The sequence below is a fragment of the Nilaparvata lugens genome, chromosome 11 (assembly GCF_014356525.2).
Source record: "Nilaparvata lugens isolate BPH chromosome 11, ASM1435652v1, whole genome shotgun sequence".
In the NCBI taxonomy this organism is placed as follows: Eukaryota; Metazoa; Arthropoda; class Insecta; order Hemiptera; family Delphacidae; genus Nilaparvata; species Nilaparvata lugens.
In genome coordinates this window covers 19,853,871-19,870,975 of record NC_052514.1, presented here as the reverse complement: position 1 = coordinate 19,870,975, position 17,105 = coordinate 19,853,871, and the positions used below count along the sequence as shown (strand labels likewise).

At 33.3% G+C, this 17,105-nt stretch overlaps 3 protein-coding genes across 3 annotated transcripts in view; 2 read left to right on the top strand and 1 right to left on the bottom strand.

Moving 5' to 3' along the window:
* The window catches only part of LOC111052391 (signal recognition particle receptor subunit alpha homolog), a 29,335-nt gene extending 28,364 nt beyond the window's left edge, over positions 1-971 (top strand). The window contains exon 12 of the mRNA XM_022339053.2: positions 245-971. Coding sequence (XP_022194745.2) covers positions 245-370 — 126 coding nt within the window. The 3' untranslated portion in view covers positions 371-971. The remainder of the gene's footprint in view (positions 1-244) is intronic.
* Positions 972-1,389: 418 nt separating this feature from the next.
* Positions 1,390-4,276, bottom strand: LOC120353576. The gene is made up of 2 exons (XM_039437791.1): positions 4,132-4,276; positions 1,390-2,945 (listed from the first exon to the last, which is right to left on the bottom strand). Exons 1-2 carry the CDS (start codon positions 4,143-4,145, stop codon positions 1,586-1,588), a joined length of 1,374 nt encoding a protein of 457 aa, XP_039293725.1. The 5' UTR covers positions 4,146-4,276; the 3' UTR covers positions 1,390-1,585.
* A 650-nt stretch (positions 4,277-4,926) lies between these two features.
* Positions 4,927-17,066, top strand: LOC111052416 (tethering factor for nuclear proteasome STS1). Its single transcript, XM_022339079.2, has 6 exons — positions 4,927-5,140; positions 6,788-6,901; positions 8,208-8,551; positions 11,377-11,685; positions 13,120-13,361; positions 15,721-17,066. The coding sequence occupies exons 2-6, from the start codon at positions 6,799-6,801 to the stop codon at positions 15,797-15,799; spliced, it is 1,077 nt and encodes a 358-aa protein (XP_022194771.2). The 5' UTR covers positions 4,927-5,140; positions 6,788-6,798; the 3' UTR covers positions 15,800-17,066.
* The last annotated feature ends 39 nt before the right edge of the window (positions 17,067-17,105 follow it).

Sequence of the window (17,105 nt, the reverse complement as noted above, 5' to 3'; positions counted from 1 at the left end):
ATTTTTAAATATCTTAATAATATTCTTGGCCTGTTATCCTACCCGGAATTGGAAATAACGTTTAAAAGTTTGAAGCTATGAAATATAGCTTATAAGAACTATGAAATATCACAAATTTCAGCATTAAACAAATTTTGTAAAAGTGAAGCTGTAATTTAGGGTAGTTAGGTTATTTAAGGATTTTTGTAAGCCTTATTTCCTTCAAATAAACGTGATTTGATTTGTTTTATTCAATTAATTGCAGGTTGGAGCTGCCATATCGATGACTTACATCACAGGACAACCGATAGTTTTTGTTGGTACCGGACAAACCTACACGGATCTCAAGTCTCTCAACGCTAAGGCTGTTGTCCATGCTCTCATGAAATAATTCATTTTAGTAGTATTGTCTCAACTCAGTATCTCTCTATTATTGTAGTTATCCTCAATTTGTTCTAAATTAGAAACTGTAATTTTGGAAACTACCAATGTGTTTTTAAGCATAATTAGAAAACCTTTATTGGATAGAATCAGAATTTATTTTACATTAAAGTTTAAAGGGTATTAAAATAATCATTGAACTTGGGTTGGTTTTAATTTTCATAATTATTTTTTATTTGGGGATCTATTGCAGCAAAGTAAAACGTTAATCAATTATCGATCCTTAATGACCGTGACTATTTATTTCATGTGTCAAGGCATCTTGAGTAACAGCATTTACTCGAAAGAAGAACTCAGCATGAATTGCAAGCTACTCATACTTATAAGTAGATTCTTTACAATCACTGATTTTAAATTTTATACATATTTCCTCCAATTATCACATCTTAATAAGATATTTCAGATTATCAAGCCATCTTTCCTAGAAAGTTTTTGATTATCTTACTGATCTTTGAAAAAGAACAGAATATTTAAAGCTTATGATTGCCAGTAAACAGCTCATTACTGTAAAACAGGTTTTGTTATTTATTATTAAAAAGAATCAAACTAAATTGTGTTGTTTGATTTTATATATAATCCTTTTTAATGGTAGTAAGACTATATTTTTATTCAAGTATTGAAAACCAGCTATTACAAAATCGATTTAAACAGTCAATTTCTAGTTTCAAGGGTACTCACTATTTTTTATGTCTGAAAGGAAATATTGCTTGTGTATGTAGTACTTTGACAGTACGCGTACAATAGTAAAATGAGAAAATTTGGATTAGCAGAATGAGAAAATTTAATATAATTGAAAAATAACAAAATAGCAATATCAAAGTGAGATGATTATTGTTGTAGGAACTTTGTTATAAGTATGCATTGATGCTTAGTATACTATTACATCCATTCTATTGTAACGGATGAAAAAAGATGGAGTAAACTATACTGGAATGCTTCAAGATCAGTAGAATCGCAATAGTATATTTGTATGGATGAAAATCTTTATTGACTTCATTTACAGTAAACAGTTTCCTCCCAAGTACCTTTTTTTAGTTGTTTACTCACAATAATTGTGAGCTCTATTCGAAAGTAGCCCAAACAAAAAAGATGGTTTCATTCAATTTTTCACAATTCACAGTCACAATAGGTGCATTTTTTTATTTACTTGCTTTATAAAATCTGGTCAGTTTAAATCTTTTGACTTCGTCTTTTTCATGGGTAGCTTTCTTATGACAAATTCCTCTTGTTCCAATTTGGGCTTTTCAAAAAACAAATTTGGAAACGGATCGTTATTGATTTTCTTGAATTTGAACTCATAGAACTCATGATCTTTACCTGAAATCTTATTTTTCAATTTCCTGAGAACATCCTTGTTGACAATATTAGCAACCACACTTGGTGGAGGTATTTCTCTGAATAAATTTGGAAATGGATTATTCAAATGCTCGAACAATCTAACTGTTAGAAACTCATCTTGAGGTTGATCCGATTGTTTATAAATTTTGAAAAGTTCTTTATTAGAATCATCAATATCATAATCATCGTCTAACATCTCTATACCATTACTTTCACAGCGACTCATTAATTTGGAAGAATCTTCAATAGCAAAACTAGTTTCAATTTTATTGGAAGGCGAGGTTTGTTGTCCTTTTCTTTGTTTTTTCTGGGGTTCCATGTTTTTGAATAAAAATGGCATGTATTTTTGAAATCGTGATGTGTAGTTTCTTGGTGAACTGTCACTCACATTTTTATTGATAATATCATCTTGCTTTTTTCCATTCTTTTCAAACGGATATTGATATTGATCCTTGCCAGGTAAATGGTTAATTCTACTTTTTTGCATTTTATTGATGGTCATAATTTCTGTTAAGAAATTGTTCCATATATCCATGGGCTTTCCTTGATGAGTGAGTTTTTTTAAATGTAATTCTCCTCTTCCATCTAAACTAGATTCATACAGCTTATTTGGAACAACTTCTTCAGATTTTGATTTCAAATGGTTTGGTTTGTTGCTAAACAGCCCTTCAATATCATTCCCAGGAAAGTCATTGAATTGTTTTGGGTGTTTCAAGGAAGTCATGAAACTAACAGTAGCGTCTTTGTCATCTATTGGATTGTGGATCCTGCCGTAATTAAAATCCAAAATGGGAACTGTATATTCTGATTTTATAACTTCATTTTGTAGTGATCTTTTCGCAACTGGTTTATATCCAAACGTATGTTTATCCATTTCAAGATCTGAGTCTTCATTGTTCATAAAGTTATAATCTCCAAATACATTATCGCTCGAATTATTGAGAAAATCGAAAAGCTCAGGGAATTTTCCATTGTCTTCTGCTCTTGATTTAAAAATTTCATAATCAAAATTATCATTTTCTATAAAATTTCCATCTCTACCCACCACGCTTCCATAATTGTATATTTTTGAGTCATAAAATGGATTTCTGTAAAATTGATCTAGACCAAGCTCATTATCACCGTCTGATGCAATTGAAATGTTTGATGGCATGTAGTAACCATTAACAAGTGATAAAAACCCCACCCTGCAAATTAGAAAAGGATTGATATTTGGAAACTAAACATTAGACTAAATCATTAAATTGGCTTAACAATAACAATACATTTTTATTTGGTAAGTTTATTGCTTGCCCACTGCAAGCCCATCTTTGCTCGCCTTGGTGTACTGTCTGTCTTCAGCCATTACATCCTCCTGTGCTTGGTGTATGTCAAGAAGATACAGCATACTCTAGCTGCCCGTAGTGACATCCACCGCCACAACACCAGGCGCAGTGAGCTGTTGGATATCCCCAGGAGACGCCTCCACCGATCACAGGCCAGTTACAGGATTTCAGCCCTGAAATTCTACAACAAGCTGCCTAATAGTGTGAAGCAATTGGATGAGGCCGCCTTCAGGAGAACCGTCCGGAAGCTACTGTGTGCAAAGGCATACTACAGTGTGAACGAATTTATGGGTGATAATTTGAATTTTTATTGAGAGCGTGAGCACTGGATCACTGCCATCTGAACTGTTACAGTTTTTTTTTCATGTGTTTGTACGTGTTTTGATTTTTTGACGCCATCGATCCCACAATTGTGGGTAATAGATGAAGCTGAAGCTATTAAGGAAATTTCCTCGATTTACGATGTCTTTCCTGAGAAAATTGCCAACACAATGATACCTCTCAACAAAACATGCTGACTAGGTAGCCTACGCTATGTGGACAGAAAATACTACTTTTGTTGCTCTTTATTTGAAAACAGCAAATTGTTTTCTGCAAAATAAATGGAAACATATTTTTAGAAAACTATTTGTGAACTTCTTTGTTGATAACTTCGGTGTAAACGCAGCTTTATTATTTTAGAAAAGCAGTGCTGCAGTTGTATTTGTACTGCACCAGCAGCCAACAACTTGTTTTTACAGCTAATGTGTTTTTATTACCTACATATTCATTTATTACGAGAGAATACATACATAAATAAATAGTACGGTACTAAATTTAAAAAATAATCAGAACTAGTATGAATTATTCACTAATTGAGTACCTACCTACATTGTAGACTATAATACCTTATTACATAATTTTGTATTTAGCTTTTGCCCCAACCCTCCAACTCAAGTTTTACTTACAATAATAATCAAGAATATACAATAATTGTAAGATAGATTTTTTAAATTAGGCTTACATAAACATTCTAATAATAAATTAGCTAGAAAATAAATCTGCTTACCACATTAAAATCATCTTAAATCCAAATAGATTTGAATGACTATTCCATAGGTAATTTGATATCTAATAGAGAGATATTTTGTTAAAAAATATTTGTTCTATGATTAACAACTGAGAATAGTTTTTATGACAGGTGATAGCTAAAATTTTTATTAAATAATTTCAATACCGGTAACAAATAATTAGTTTCAATAACAATAGGTAGGTTATACGGAATTAGGTAATTAGCTTTCCTACATAAATAAAGCTCACTTGTAAATAATGTAAGTTACGATTTAGAATTTAATATTTGATTTTACATAAATATCAACATTCTATTAAAAAAAAATTTTTTCAAAAATAACATTTTCATTGCTCTCATTTACAAATATTTTATTGGTTTGTAGAATATAATCCGGTAGGTAGTTATTTTTTTCTGATACAAGTTGATTGAAAAACTTCAAAGTATTTGAAATAAATAATATAATTAATTAATTATCAATCCACACTAAAATGATTTATAACAACAGTATGGTATTTAATAAAGACGTTTGAAATTAAAAGTATTTAGCCGCTGAAACTATTCTATCGATATTTTGAAAGTCGATAGCCACTCTCACATGTTTCTGTAAAGTTGGTAGCGATATTCAAAACATCAAATTTGAAAAAGTAACTAAAAATACATTTACATGCCCTTAAAAATATTTCAAAATGAAATTCGTAATATTTTACAGATTATTCATAATAATGAGCCAATTTACTCACATTTTATTTTATTAGTTTTCGGTTTTCCACCCAATCCAACTGTTCTTTCGAAATCGCGGGAACTACTCAGCGTGGGTCCAAAAATAGTGCACAAGCCAGAGAATTTAGTGGTTCCTCCAGGCAGCAGGCGTATTTCTTGTTTCTTCAAAAGAGCAACGGTTTTTGGGAAGGTTTAGATGATATTTTCACATTGCATATTGCATTTTTCAAGTGTTAATTACATTGAGTGGAACTTTATCAACTGTATATCAGCTACAATTTGACAGGTATGTTGAGAGAAAAATTTGTTTATGATCTAATAATATTATTTAATCCAGGTTATGAGCTGTGATTACGTTGCCATTATTAATGGGGTTATAGCTTTATTCGCGCGGGAATAGTTGTTCTATTTTTATCTAGATTAGTCCACTGTTCTATTGAATTAGTAGATATTCAATCATTTTTATAATTTTGTATTGCAATTTTATTATTTTTAAATGTATTTCTAGATATTACAACTTGGCAAAAGTTTTACAGTCTTATACCTGTCCACATTTACTAAGTTTGTCATTTTTAGCCTGTCATTTTGTTATCTGTTTGTCAAAGTCCTTAAAAGGTAAAATCTTCATTATTTTTACTAAGTTTACAGCTTTAGATTTATTTTAAAGATTAATAATGTAGAGTTTCTTATGTTAAATCAAGACTTGGTTCTGTTTACTAGTAAGGAAATATTTTTTCCACTAACCAATAGCTTAGAAAATTACGTTGACGTGCATAAACTATCTAGTTAGATAAACTTGAGTTGAATAATTTTAATTCACTCATAATCTGATGTTACCAGTAAATCTTTTACTTTAGCCTACGTTTACTTGATATTGAAATTTTATTTTTGATTCACTTGAATTCTTAGTGAATTGGTCTGATAATTTCAGAAATAAATTTTTATTTTTCTGAACGGTACATGTAGGCCTACTTGCCCAAAATAATTTATATTACCGGTATGTTATTAGCTTGTAAAAACGTGATTGGGAATTTGAGTCTTTTTGTTATAATTTTCATTTTGTCAATTTTCCAACTCTATGAATAATCTTGGGAAATACCTATGCCTATTTAGCCTATCTGAGCAATAATATCCAACATCTTAGTGAATGAACATTTCCGAATTATTGAATCTGTTCTCATACAAAGAAGTCAGATTTAAACGCTTGTTGGATGTTGATGTAGCCTATTTATAATTCATTTAGTCATTAGTCTTCTTTCATAACAAATAATTCCATATTATTAAAATCCTCTAACTAAGCATTGCTTGTAGTATAAAATTCTCTTGGTAGTAGGCTACCTACAACTTTGCTGTGTCGTCTTAAAAAAATTTTGTGATGTTTAAATGTCAAAGTCAGTGTTGCTTATATCTTGGAATCAAGTTATCCTAACATGCCTAAAATTAAGATACATTGAGGCTTATGCTAAGAACCAGCAATAAAATCAACTTATCTGATAGCTTGCATGAAAGCAAAGTAGGTATTCAAGTTTGGTTAATGTCATTATGAAACATCCCGTGGTATCGGATGGACACGTTAAAGTGTCGGTCCCGGCTGAAGTATGACAGTCGTAAGGCCCATTGACGGCTTAAATTATATATTCATTCGGTGGGACCTTCCCGCAAGGGACTCTCCACCAACAAAAGCCATACGAATTTACTTTTTTCTTCTAACACATCGGTACGATGAAGCAAGTTATTATAAGTCGAAATAATTGTACTCAAAGTGAACTTGAAAATTGAACTGTCTATATAGTTTTGGATAGTTAGACTTGGTTTCGCAAAAACTCGAATGACTGCATCATTACATCATGAATTGAGTAATTCTAATGTCCTCAACTATTTATTTTTAGCAGTTATCTTTAGATGGAATGTTCTTATGTTGTTTGTTTTGCAGTTTCGGAAAAAATGGAGACGCCACCAAATGACCTGATGTTCAGGAGGAGCACTCGTAGTGCCCTGGCCGAAATTCCTGCGCGACTTGGTGCAATGACAATGACTGAAACACCTGGTAAAATGAATAATAAATATGTATGATTGATAATAATATTATTGGATTAAATATTATACATTAAAAATAATTAGGGTGGCCTTCACGCGTAAGGAAGGACAAAATTCAAAATTGTAGGGCAACAGTACTTTAATTTCCACAGGGCCCCCACCCCATTACAGTCCTATCAGTTTATTATCATGAATCAAATAATTGATTTTTGATCATCTTTCATAAAAAATTGAACTGTTGAGACTATTAAATATTTGATGCTAATGATGATGATGACCATAAACGATCAAACCATAATAATATTTGATCATCAACATTTATTCAGGATCTGATTAGGCTATTATACACATATTAAGACTATCGTTATTTGGTCAACTTTGATTGAAGATTTGATTACCTCTTAGACCCGTGTTAGGACTTTCAAATATTCGATTACTTGTGCCCGGTTTTACCAAGCATGGTCAAGCCGGGCTTGCCTTACAAGTGTGTAATGGAATTATTGATGGTAACTATCGCCATAGAAATCCATCGCCAGTGCACTCGTAAACGTAACTGTACCTGATTCAACCAAGTTCAAATGTCTTGACCGAGATTGGTTGAACCGTGCAATATATAGAATGAATATCTGTATGAGATCATACGTGACTGAAAAACAGGGCCCTCAGTAAAATAATTGGAGGTTTTGACTAAATCAAGTCATTTTCATTCCATAAAACAACCGCCCAAAACAACCAAAATGTTTCTTTCAAGTTCCACTTGAGTCCTTAGTTGCACAAGTAACCGTTGAATTTATAAATGTCTAAGGCTGGCCACTAACGATAGGACATGGATGATAAACATCCATGTATATATACATGTTTTGTCATCAGCGAGAGGCTTCTAACAGGAAATAAACAAGCAATAACAATAAATAAACCACTGGAAAATTATATGAATTATACAAATATTAATGTTAGAGAAATAATTTAATCTTAAATAGAGCAGCGGAAAAAATAAACACTAAAATTCAGATACAATATCTTAACCTCAAAAATTCTTGCCTTAAGACCTTTTCTTAGATGATTCAAAAATGTATGACGTTGTGTATCATGCATGTTCTACCTTTAGTGGCCAGCCTAAAAGAATGTCTGTTGTTAAACAGTTCGTAAAACAAAAATAATGTGGACCACCATCTGTTTCTGACAAGATCCACTTCAACAACCGCCCTGGAGTTTGTTTGGTTAGCAACAAGTTTTTTTCTGTCGAGTTCCACTTCAGTCCTTAGATTTGCAAGTAATATTTATAAATGTCTAATAACATGTTCACTGTTGAACAGTTCGCAACAACAATAACAATGCGGACAACCAGACGGCGCTGATAATCGACGTGAACCATGCTAATCTGCCTTCGTCGTTTCTGTCTCCGGCGCCGTCTCCTGACGAACTGATCATCCAGCAGCGCGGCCGCCGACGCATCCCCGTCACCTGGTCGCCGGACATCGATCTACGCAAGCGCGAAGGCGCGCACAAGGACACGACCCCTGTCAAGGTCAACAGCCTCCCCGTCTGCTCTGGGTCGCCCAACTCTAAGAGCACCATTGTGTTGCGTAGCACCCCTCGCAAGCGGCTGCTGCTTAGCGAGCCCATGGACATCAGCTCTCCCGAAAAGAGAAGGCTGCAGGTGCGTTATCAAATCTATCAGATCACAACGTTCGTTGTGAAATAATAAATAGAAATACGTTGTATACGGTGTTGTGACACCCGACATAAGAAATCTTTCCTATATTATCCAATCCACAGAACGACTTCGTTTGAGAGAGGGCCCGTATTAATCTGGATTGAAGCTCTTCAGTCAGGTGCCCACCCCATTAGGAAATTCATGTTAAGACGCTTTCAAGAGTGATGACTATTAGATTAGATAAGCTATTAGATGGAGTTCCCTATATAGTAGTTGAATGCTGGGATTCTGTCAGGGAAAAGAAGCGAACTTCTATTAGATGGAGTTCCCGACACATTATTTGAATGCTGAGAAGCTGTCAAGGAAATAGAAGCAATGCTCTGTTCAGGGAATGGAGGACTACAACTTGCTCACTTGAGCGGCTGAACGCAACAAACTAATAATAAGTATAAGTCATAAGTATTATTCTTCAACTACTCTCATATCATAATATTATCTTCATTGATACAAAAGGTAAAAACGTTTACATTCATCCCCGCATCTCCACTGCATTTGGGAAATCAATTTGACTCTTCAATAACTTTTGGGTGAATAAACACAAATCTGATACTTGGTCACCCTTTCCCCTCAATTGCCATGATACTCAGGTCTCTATATAAAATAGGGACTATTTTATAGTAATACAGAAGTTATTCATCTATTGCATTCCCCCGAAATTAGAAAGTTGCAGGTGTGTTCAAACACCATTCTCAACTATTTTCTTGAATCACTGGCCAATTTCCTGGAAAAGAGAAGACAACATTTTGCTGATGTTTTTGTAAAAGTAATACGATTTATGTTTTAAGAGTAAGGAACAATTATGTAAGGAACTGGCCGCTATTTTCTCATATTTAAAAATTAAATAGTTCTTCAATTTTTTTATTATTTGAGTAAAGGGATGGCTATATTTGAACTAACCTAATTTTCATTGTACTTTTTGTTTCAATCCAGTTAATGTATAAATAATCAGTTATTAAAGATCAGTCCATATGTCTCATAGAATTATTATCGCTGTTCCACTTTTCTCGAACTTTCCCTACCTTTCATTCTTTCGAGCTTGTATTCTGGATTCTTACATAATTCTTGAGTATCTATGAAGCTAATTCCATTCTAAGTTTGCCCCGAGCGATTAATACTCCAATGTGTGCCAAAGCCACTTGTAAATATTATAGATTATGAATATCTCAATTCTCAAAGTAAACAACAGTATATTCTCAGTTATATTGAAGTTTATTTGCAATAGTTAATAGAAAGCTATTATTCGATTATTGGCGTAGTTTCCCTCGCACTTTATCATAGAGAAAGTTCACTTCCTAAAGTGGTTTACTTGGTAAAGAGTCGATCCATTTGGCTTGTATTTCTAAACAAATATTAAGTGAAAGTTATGAACGATTAGAGCGGCAAATAAACAATTTGTCTCTTGAATCCAACTTTTACAATCTAAAAGTCTGTTCGTTCAAATATTCATCCCTATCCTCTAATAAATAATAAAAAATATAGAAACTATTGAATTATAAAAGAAACTAATTTTTACATAAGAAAGAATAGCGGCCAGTTACATAATTATTGTTCCTACTCTCATAACAGAATCGTATTTTTTATTATAGATAGATAGATAGATAGATAAATGACTTTTATTTACACTTTACAATAAAAGTGATGTGGGCGAAATTGAGGCAATAGAAGCCCCCTCTTCCATTTAACCCACGATGATGAGTAACATAGAAATAATAATATACATTACAATTTGAAATTAAATGATAATTAAAAACTATAAGGAAACTAATAAATCAATTTGCTACAAATTGAATAAATTAAGAGGAAAAAAAGAGAAAACTAAAAGCAAGAAATCTTAATAGTGAATAAATCTCACTCACACAAAACATTCACACACACACACCCACACAATCACACTTACACTCACACCTCTAAAGAACATAGAGTAAAACCGCCTAGTTAAGCCCTCCCCCCCTGATCCACGCCACGACAGCCGCACTGAACCGGCGTTGACTGTCAAGCAGCCTAATATGAGCTGGCAGTGAATTCCATAATCTAATCGCACTAACATGGAATGACTTATTATATAGCTCAGTTCTGTGAATTGGAACGGACAATGAGCAAGCTCCATGACGCGTCCCACCCCTGCCAACATCACCCATGAAGCGAAACCCTGCTGCCAAGTAATTGGGAGACCGAGATTTCAAGAGTTTGAAGAGGAACATGAGTGCATGGAGACTCCTGTATTCATGCAGTCTTAAAAGTTTGAGCTGTCCAAAGTATTGAGTAATATGTTCGTCACGTCGTAAACCAAAGATGAAGCGCACACAGTAATTCTGAGCGCGCTGCAATCTCTGAGTAAGTTGAACAGTCATGTCCATAGTCACTAAGTCACAGAAGAAAAAAAAGGGGAATATCAATGTTTTAACTAACATGATTTTAGTAGGAAAAGGTAAAAGGTGTCCAATCCTTTTCAAAGAGTTAATCCCAGCTACAACTTTATAGAATATTATAGGGAGAACTTTACGGGTAGTTGCATTCCGCATTAGTGTAAGGAATATGATAATATGATAGCACTACTGTTTTGCACGGAATGAATATAAATGTAGCTTCTATATTTATTTTCTGCTAACAAGTAAATGGTTCCATTAATAGGCTAAACTAGTCCCAATGACTTCCATTCTTCATTCAATAATCAATATTACTACAAAATCTAGAGATTTGTCATTTGTATCTGCGTTTCCATCCTCCTTAAAATCAGTACTTCGTATTCAGTAGAGTTTTTTTTGCAGAATTCTCCAAACCCGAAAAAGTCGCGCCTGGAACGTCCGCCACTTGTGTTCGATGGTCCACTGGACGTTGCCCTGAAGGGACTCTCGTCAGACCAGCTGATCAAGGTGATCCAGACAATCGTGAAGACGCATCCCGAGCTGGAGAAGGAGGTGAAGGAGAGCCTCCCCGCCCCCGACATGCGTCCACTCGAGGACCAGCTCAACTATCTCAAGAAGAACATCTTCAAGTCTCTGCCCACATCAAGACTGACATCCAAGACTGACTCTCCGGCCTACAATAGGGCTGCTACACATGTGGCTGCTTTCAAGGTTACACTCAATCATTTATCTGTTCGTTCCTCAACATTGAAACAATCAACTACCGTCAACCGGGTCGACTTCGTCCCACCTCGCGGAAAAATATTCAAATCAGTTTATCTCTGATCTCTGTTATCCGAAATCGATGTTTAACATTGATAGCCGTAGCCCTGATCATTATCAAGGTTCTACAATTGATATCTTGTCGAATCTCGATATATTAGTTGAATTATCGACATAAAACCAAACTGCTTGCTTCATTATGTGATTTCGTTGTCTGAAAACTTTGTGATAGAAAACTTATTTTTAAAAGATTATGATATCGGTGATTACATTTTGTTTTTCCCTTTTTATTATATTTCAATTGGTATATCCATAATATCCATAGTTGAAACTGTTTAGGGTTCTGTTACTAGTTAAATACGACAAGGTCACTTTTAGGTTAAACTTGGGGCGGCTTTGTCCCAGTATAAAAATGGTGATATTATGCAGGATATGATGTAAATACAATCCAAAATAAGATTAATATGATGTATTCTACCTAATAAAAGAAGATCCATTGCTTGAAATTGATGAGTTTGCAATATTCATTTTTTGCTGACAGCCGCTGTAGCCAACATGCCTCGACGCTACAAAAAATTTTCAGGCAGCAGAAACTTGAATATTTTTCAATTTGTGATTTTTTGAAGTGGATTTCATTTGTTTTAATGTCATTATTCATTTTAAAGGTTAACAGTTGGTTTCACTTTGTCTAACTCTCGAAAATCAACTTTTCTCCATATGTGAGACAATGTCAACCAGGGTTTGGGGCCAAACCCTGGTTGACATTGTCTCTTATTTAAAAAAAAATCTTTGTTAAAGTGAAGAAAAATACTAACTTTTTATAATGAAAAATACTCTTCAAACATATTGCAAGAGATTTGTTTCAACTTGAGTATTGCTTGCAAGCTGTTTGAACTCCCAACTCCCCAAAATTGGGACAAAGTCACCCCGGTTTACCGATACTGTATAAAAATAGACCGACTACATTATGTAGGCTAAACCAAAAAAACAAAAACATTAGGAACTACTTGCCTAAAAGAGCCAGCTGAAGCTTCCTGGGAAGGAGAATCATTCTTAAAACGTTTTAATGTACTGCACTACCAGGGCCATATCATGAAACAGTCACAGCACAAAACTATTCCTTCCACAAATTTTGATTTATAGTTCAAAACGTAGGTTATGTTTCACTTTTATATTTGAGTAATTTTCAGTGCAAACATTTGGAAATAGGAATTTTTTTATTATATTCTCATTATTTTTTAATATTATTATTTTTTTTGTATTCGAAATTTGGAATTTTTATCTCAAACTATATTGTTTGTGTTTTTGTGACGAATGAAGTTTCTAATATATTTTATTATCATTTTTTAAGTGTTGTGATTGATAATTGACATGTGGTTGCAGAAGTGCATAATGGAGCAAGCGCGCACGCTGGCCGACAGCCAGCAATGGCCGTCAGTGCTGGAGTACGTGGTGATGGCGTGGACATACGTGCGCGCCACACCGCTCTGGGACAATCTGCCGCACAACGCGGCGCGCAAGTCCTGCTTCAAGACGCTGGCTGCGCACTGCATGATGGCTCTCAAACAGGTGCAGCCGCACCAGCTCGGCCCCCCAGCTGACTTTCTCGACGACATTCACGCTAAGTACGACTCTAAACTTGTACTTCAACTTTTATTTTGAGAGTTTTCCAAGTTCAAATGTTTTTATTGCTTCAACAAATACCAACCCTACAGAGAAAAGATAGCATAAGAAGATATGCCATGGTCGTTTATGTTTCAAATTTTTAGCCGAGTTTTTGTTGAATCATGCGGATTACTGTCTATTATTACTGTTTTGGCCGGATGAGAGTATAAGAACGACAACAGGCGTCACACAGGCTCACGAAAAAAAGAACTACTAGGACTATATCGGCTTGAGGAGTTGAAGTGAAATTTGGAACGTAAACTCCCTATTCCAAGGGATATTATCTTATGCTATCTTATCTCTATGGTACGACTCAATACAGTTATTATCTAAACTTGCTCTTCAACTTTTACTCAACAAGAGTTTCCTATATTCGAACTGTTTTGCCATGAACAAATACAGAACTAATACATTTTATTGACTCAGTTTATATAATCAGAAAACATGAAAGTATAATAAATTATAGTATAAAATGCTTATAGCTATCATAATATGTAAGAATAGTTTCAAATAGAATAGTTAAACTATCCCTGCGCACTGCTCGGTGGCACTCAAGCAAGTTGAGCTACACCAGCTTCACACCCCAGTTGACTTTCTCGATGAAATTTACGCCAATTACGACTCGACACAGCCATTATCTAGACCTGCACTTCAACTTCCACTTAACAAGAGTTTTTCATATTCAAAATGTTTTTATTGCCATCAACAAATACATTTCATTGACTCAGTTTACATAATCAAAAAATATAAAATTATAGTAAAAGTTTAACATAGTATAACCATAGAGAAACAATAGCGTAAGTAGATATCCCATGGTATAGGGCGTTTATGTCGCAACTTATACTGTTATCTCAAGTTGATTAATGTCGATTATTGTCAATTTTTACTGTTTTGTTGTGGTGAGAGTGTATGAATGGCACAATATGAGAGACTACCAGCGTCATAAAGCTTCACAGGAAAGAACTACGTGGACTATCAGCTTGAGATAACAGTAAAAGTTGCGACATAAACGCCCTATACCATGGGATATCTACTTATGCTATTGTTTCTCTATGGTATAACTATTATAGGGGTATTCTTGATGTTGGATTTAGATGATTTGCAATAATCGATAGTGCCAACTTTTTCCTTTCACTTCTTGGTATCTACATCCTTGGAGTTGATTATTCATGAAGCATTAATGTTAGCTGTGTTCTGTTTGTTCAAAGAATTGATTTGCTGTTGGTTCGTAACCCACTTAATCCCGTTTATCAATTAACATTCCCTCATCTTCATACCTAACATCTCCCCGCTATTCTAATACTATGTTATCATCCTCCTCTCCGAAAAAATATAGAAATATTTTGTCATGGATGTGAACAGTTGGACAGAATTCAATTCCTAATTAATTCTCAATCAATCAATCATTTCTTTCCAAAACATACATGAAAATGTACATGAAAAAGTCAAAAACTAAAAACTAACTTGAAGCTAAAGAGAAATAGTGACTGTATAAAATTCATTTTTTTACAGTAAACTCATTTATACTGTAGCATGCTAAATCTATCAAATATGCTCTCAGCAATTTCTTGAATTTTGATCTATCAGGTTCATGTCTTATGCAACCTGGGAGACAACCAATAAATTTTATTCCCATGTACGTTGGACTTTGTTTATATTTTTCCTTATTGTGTTTCTTTATTGTAAAATTATGTTTATATTTTTCCTTATTGTGTTTATTGTAAAATTATTTTTATTTCTTGTGTTGTAATTATGTATATCTACTTGCCGTGGGAATCTAGATTCGTTAGTTTTTATATATATAATATTGTCCTATAAATGTACAGGCTGTACACCGTCATGAACTTTAACTTACTGAAGAATGGCTTGCATGATTGCTCTCTATCAAGATTTAGAATTATTCGTATTGCTTCTTTTTGTAATAGGAGTATTTTATTTAAGTTTGAGATGCTAGCTTCTCAGATGCTTCTCTTGCTTCTTGAGATGCTCGCAATCATCCAATGCGGTATACAGAAGGAAATTACTGAGATATTGCAATTATTGTGAATTACAGCATTTAATTTGGATTTTCTTTTGAAAATAATAACCAATACGGTGTATTTGAATGTATTCTATTCAATAGTAGTGTTCTGTAATTTTGTTGTGCAATTTTTTATTATTTTCCAAGTATTTTCATTTTATTGATTTTATTTAATTCAGTAATCTGATTAGGGTAATTTATGTGAAATTGTATTTTCTTGTTCTGGATGTGTTGTTGTAATTTGATTTCATTATTGTTTTGGCAAAATAAAACTGATTTGATTTGTTTAATGCTTTCAGACTTCAGAGTTACGTTGTGGACAGTGAGGACATCAAGAGCTGTTTGAAACAGTTGGAGCTCTTGAAGAAGAAAGCTTAACATAAATGAGCTCAATGTGCTTGCTTTTGCAGAATCAATTCCAAAGAGTTTTCTGCCACTGCAGAAATGTATTTTATGTGTGAATGTGAAATTTTGTCGAAAGACGGAATAATTCTCATGTGAGAAAATGTTATGTTGTGCATAGTATTACCTGTGTGTGTGTAAATATTAATTTGGCCGTAGTTTGATGATCCACTGATTAGCAATTCGCTAACTTTTGCTTTAGTATTGTTTTCGCTTGGACGGGTTATGCGAATAACAAGTATTAGTTCTGATATTTCCTACTTTGATATTTCGACCTTATTTGGTCTTTCATTGGAGTATCATTAGTCTTATTTTGAATTGTATTCATACAATGAAATGAATTTTTCTATTTTACTGACTATCGTTAATATTTTACGAGTATACTTGTTTCTTGACCGAACTGATAGTGTAATTAATTCTAAGTAGTTCCTAAATGGTTCTGAAATTAAATTAAAATTAATTTAAATAAATTAAAATAGCAGTAATATCCACACAAATGAAGTACAGTAACAGGACCAGAGACTAGATTGATTATTGAACTACAATATTTTATACGGCTTGACACATTTTTAATTTTGGATGTGATGACGTTTTATCTAATTGAGATTCTTCATTCCAAAGTATGTTTTTAATTGGCTTTTTAGTGACAATATTATGGAAATTTCTCAACCAATCAAGATGACGTAGATCGTTTTAATTACTGTTTTCAATGTATCAAATGACATAAATTTGTTAACTTTTACATTTATTTAATGTAGATTATGAACGTGAACAATGAATTTTTCGGATTTCCGTGTATGTATCTCTAGGATAACTTTTTGATATTTTGCATTTAAAGAATTATCATTCCAGTTCAAGTTGATAGGTGACATTCCAAATGTTTCATTTGAGATCTATACGATTTTTGAATGTACATACGAGCATGATATTTTTGGTATGTTTATTATTTGATGGTGTACATTTAAGAAAGTGGATATTATTTTATTAGTACTATTCATTTTCAGTTAATTTGGTTCATGATTGTATATTGTTCATTACAAATTGATTCCATAGTTATCGGTTTTCGACTTATATTTATGTTAGTTGATTTTGGATTATTGAAAAAGGATGAATTCATTGCCATTATTGTTACTTATTGTATGGTAACGTTTATAATGATATTAATTTGTATGTTGCTAGATAATAATAAGTAATATATGAACTGTATACTTGTTTGTTTCAACAATAAAATATACAAATCCAATGGCTTTTTTCATTCTTCTGTTGCTACCACCACAGTAAA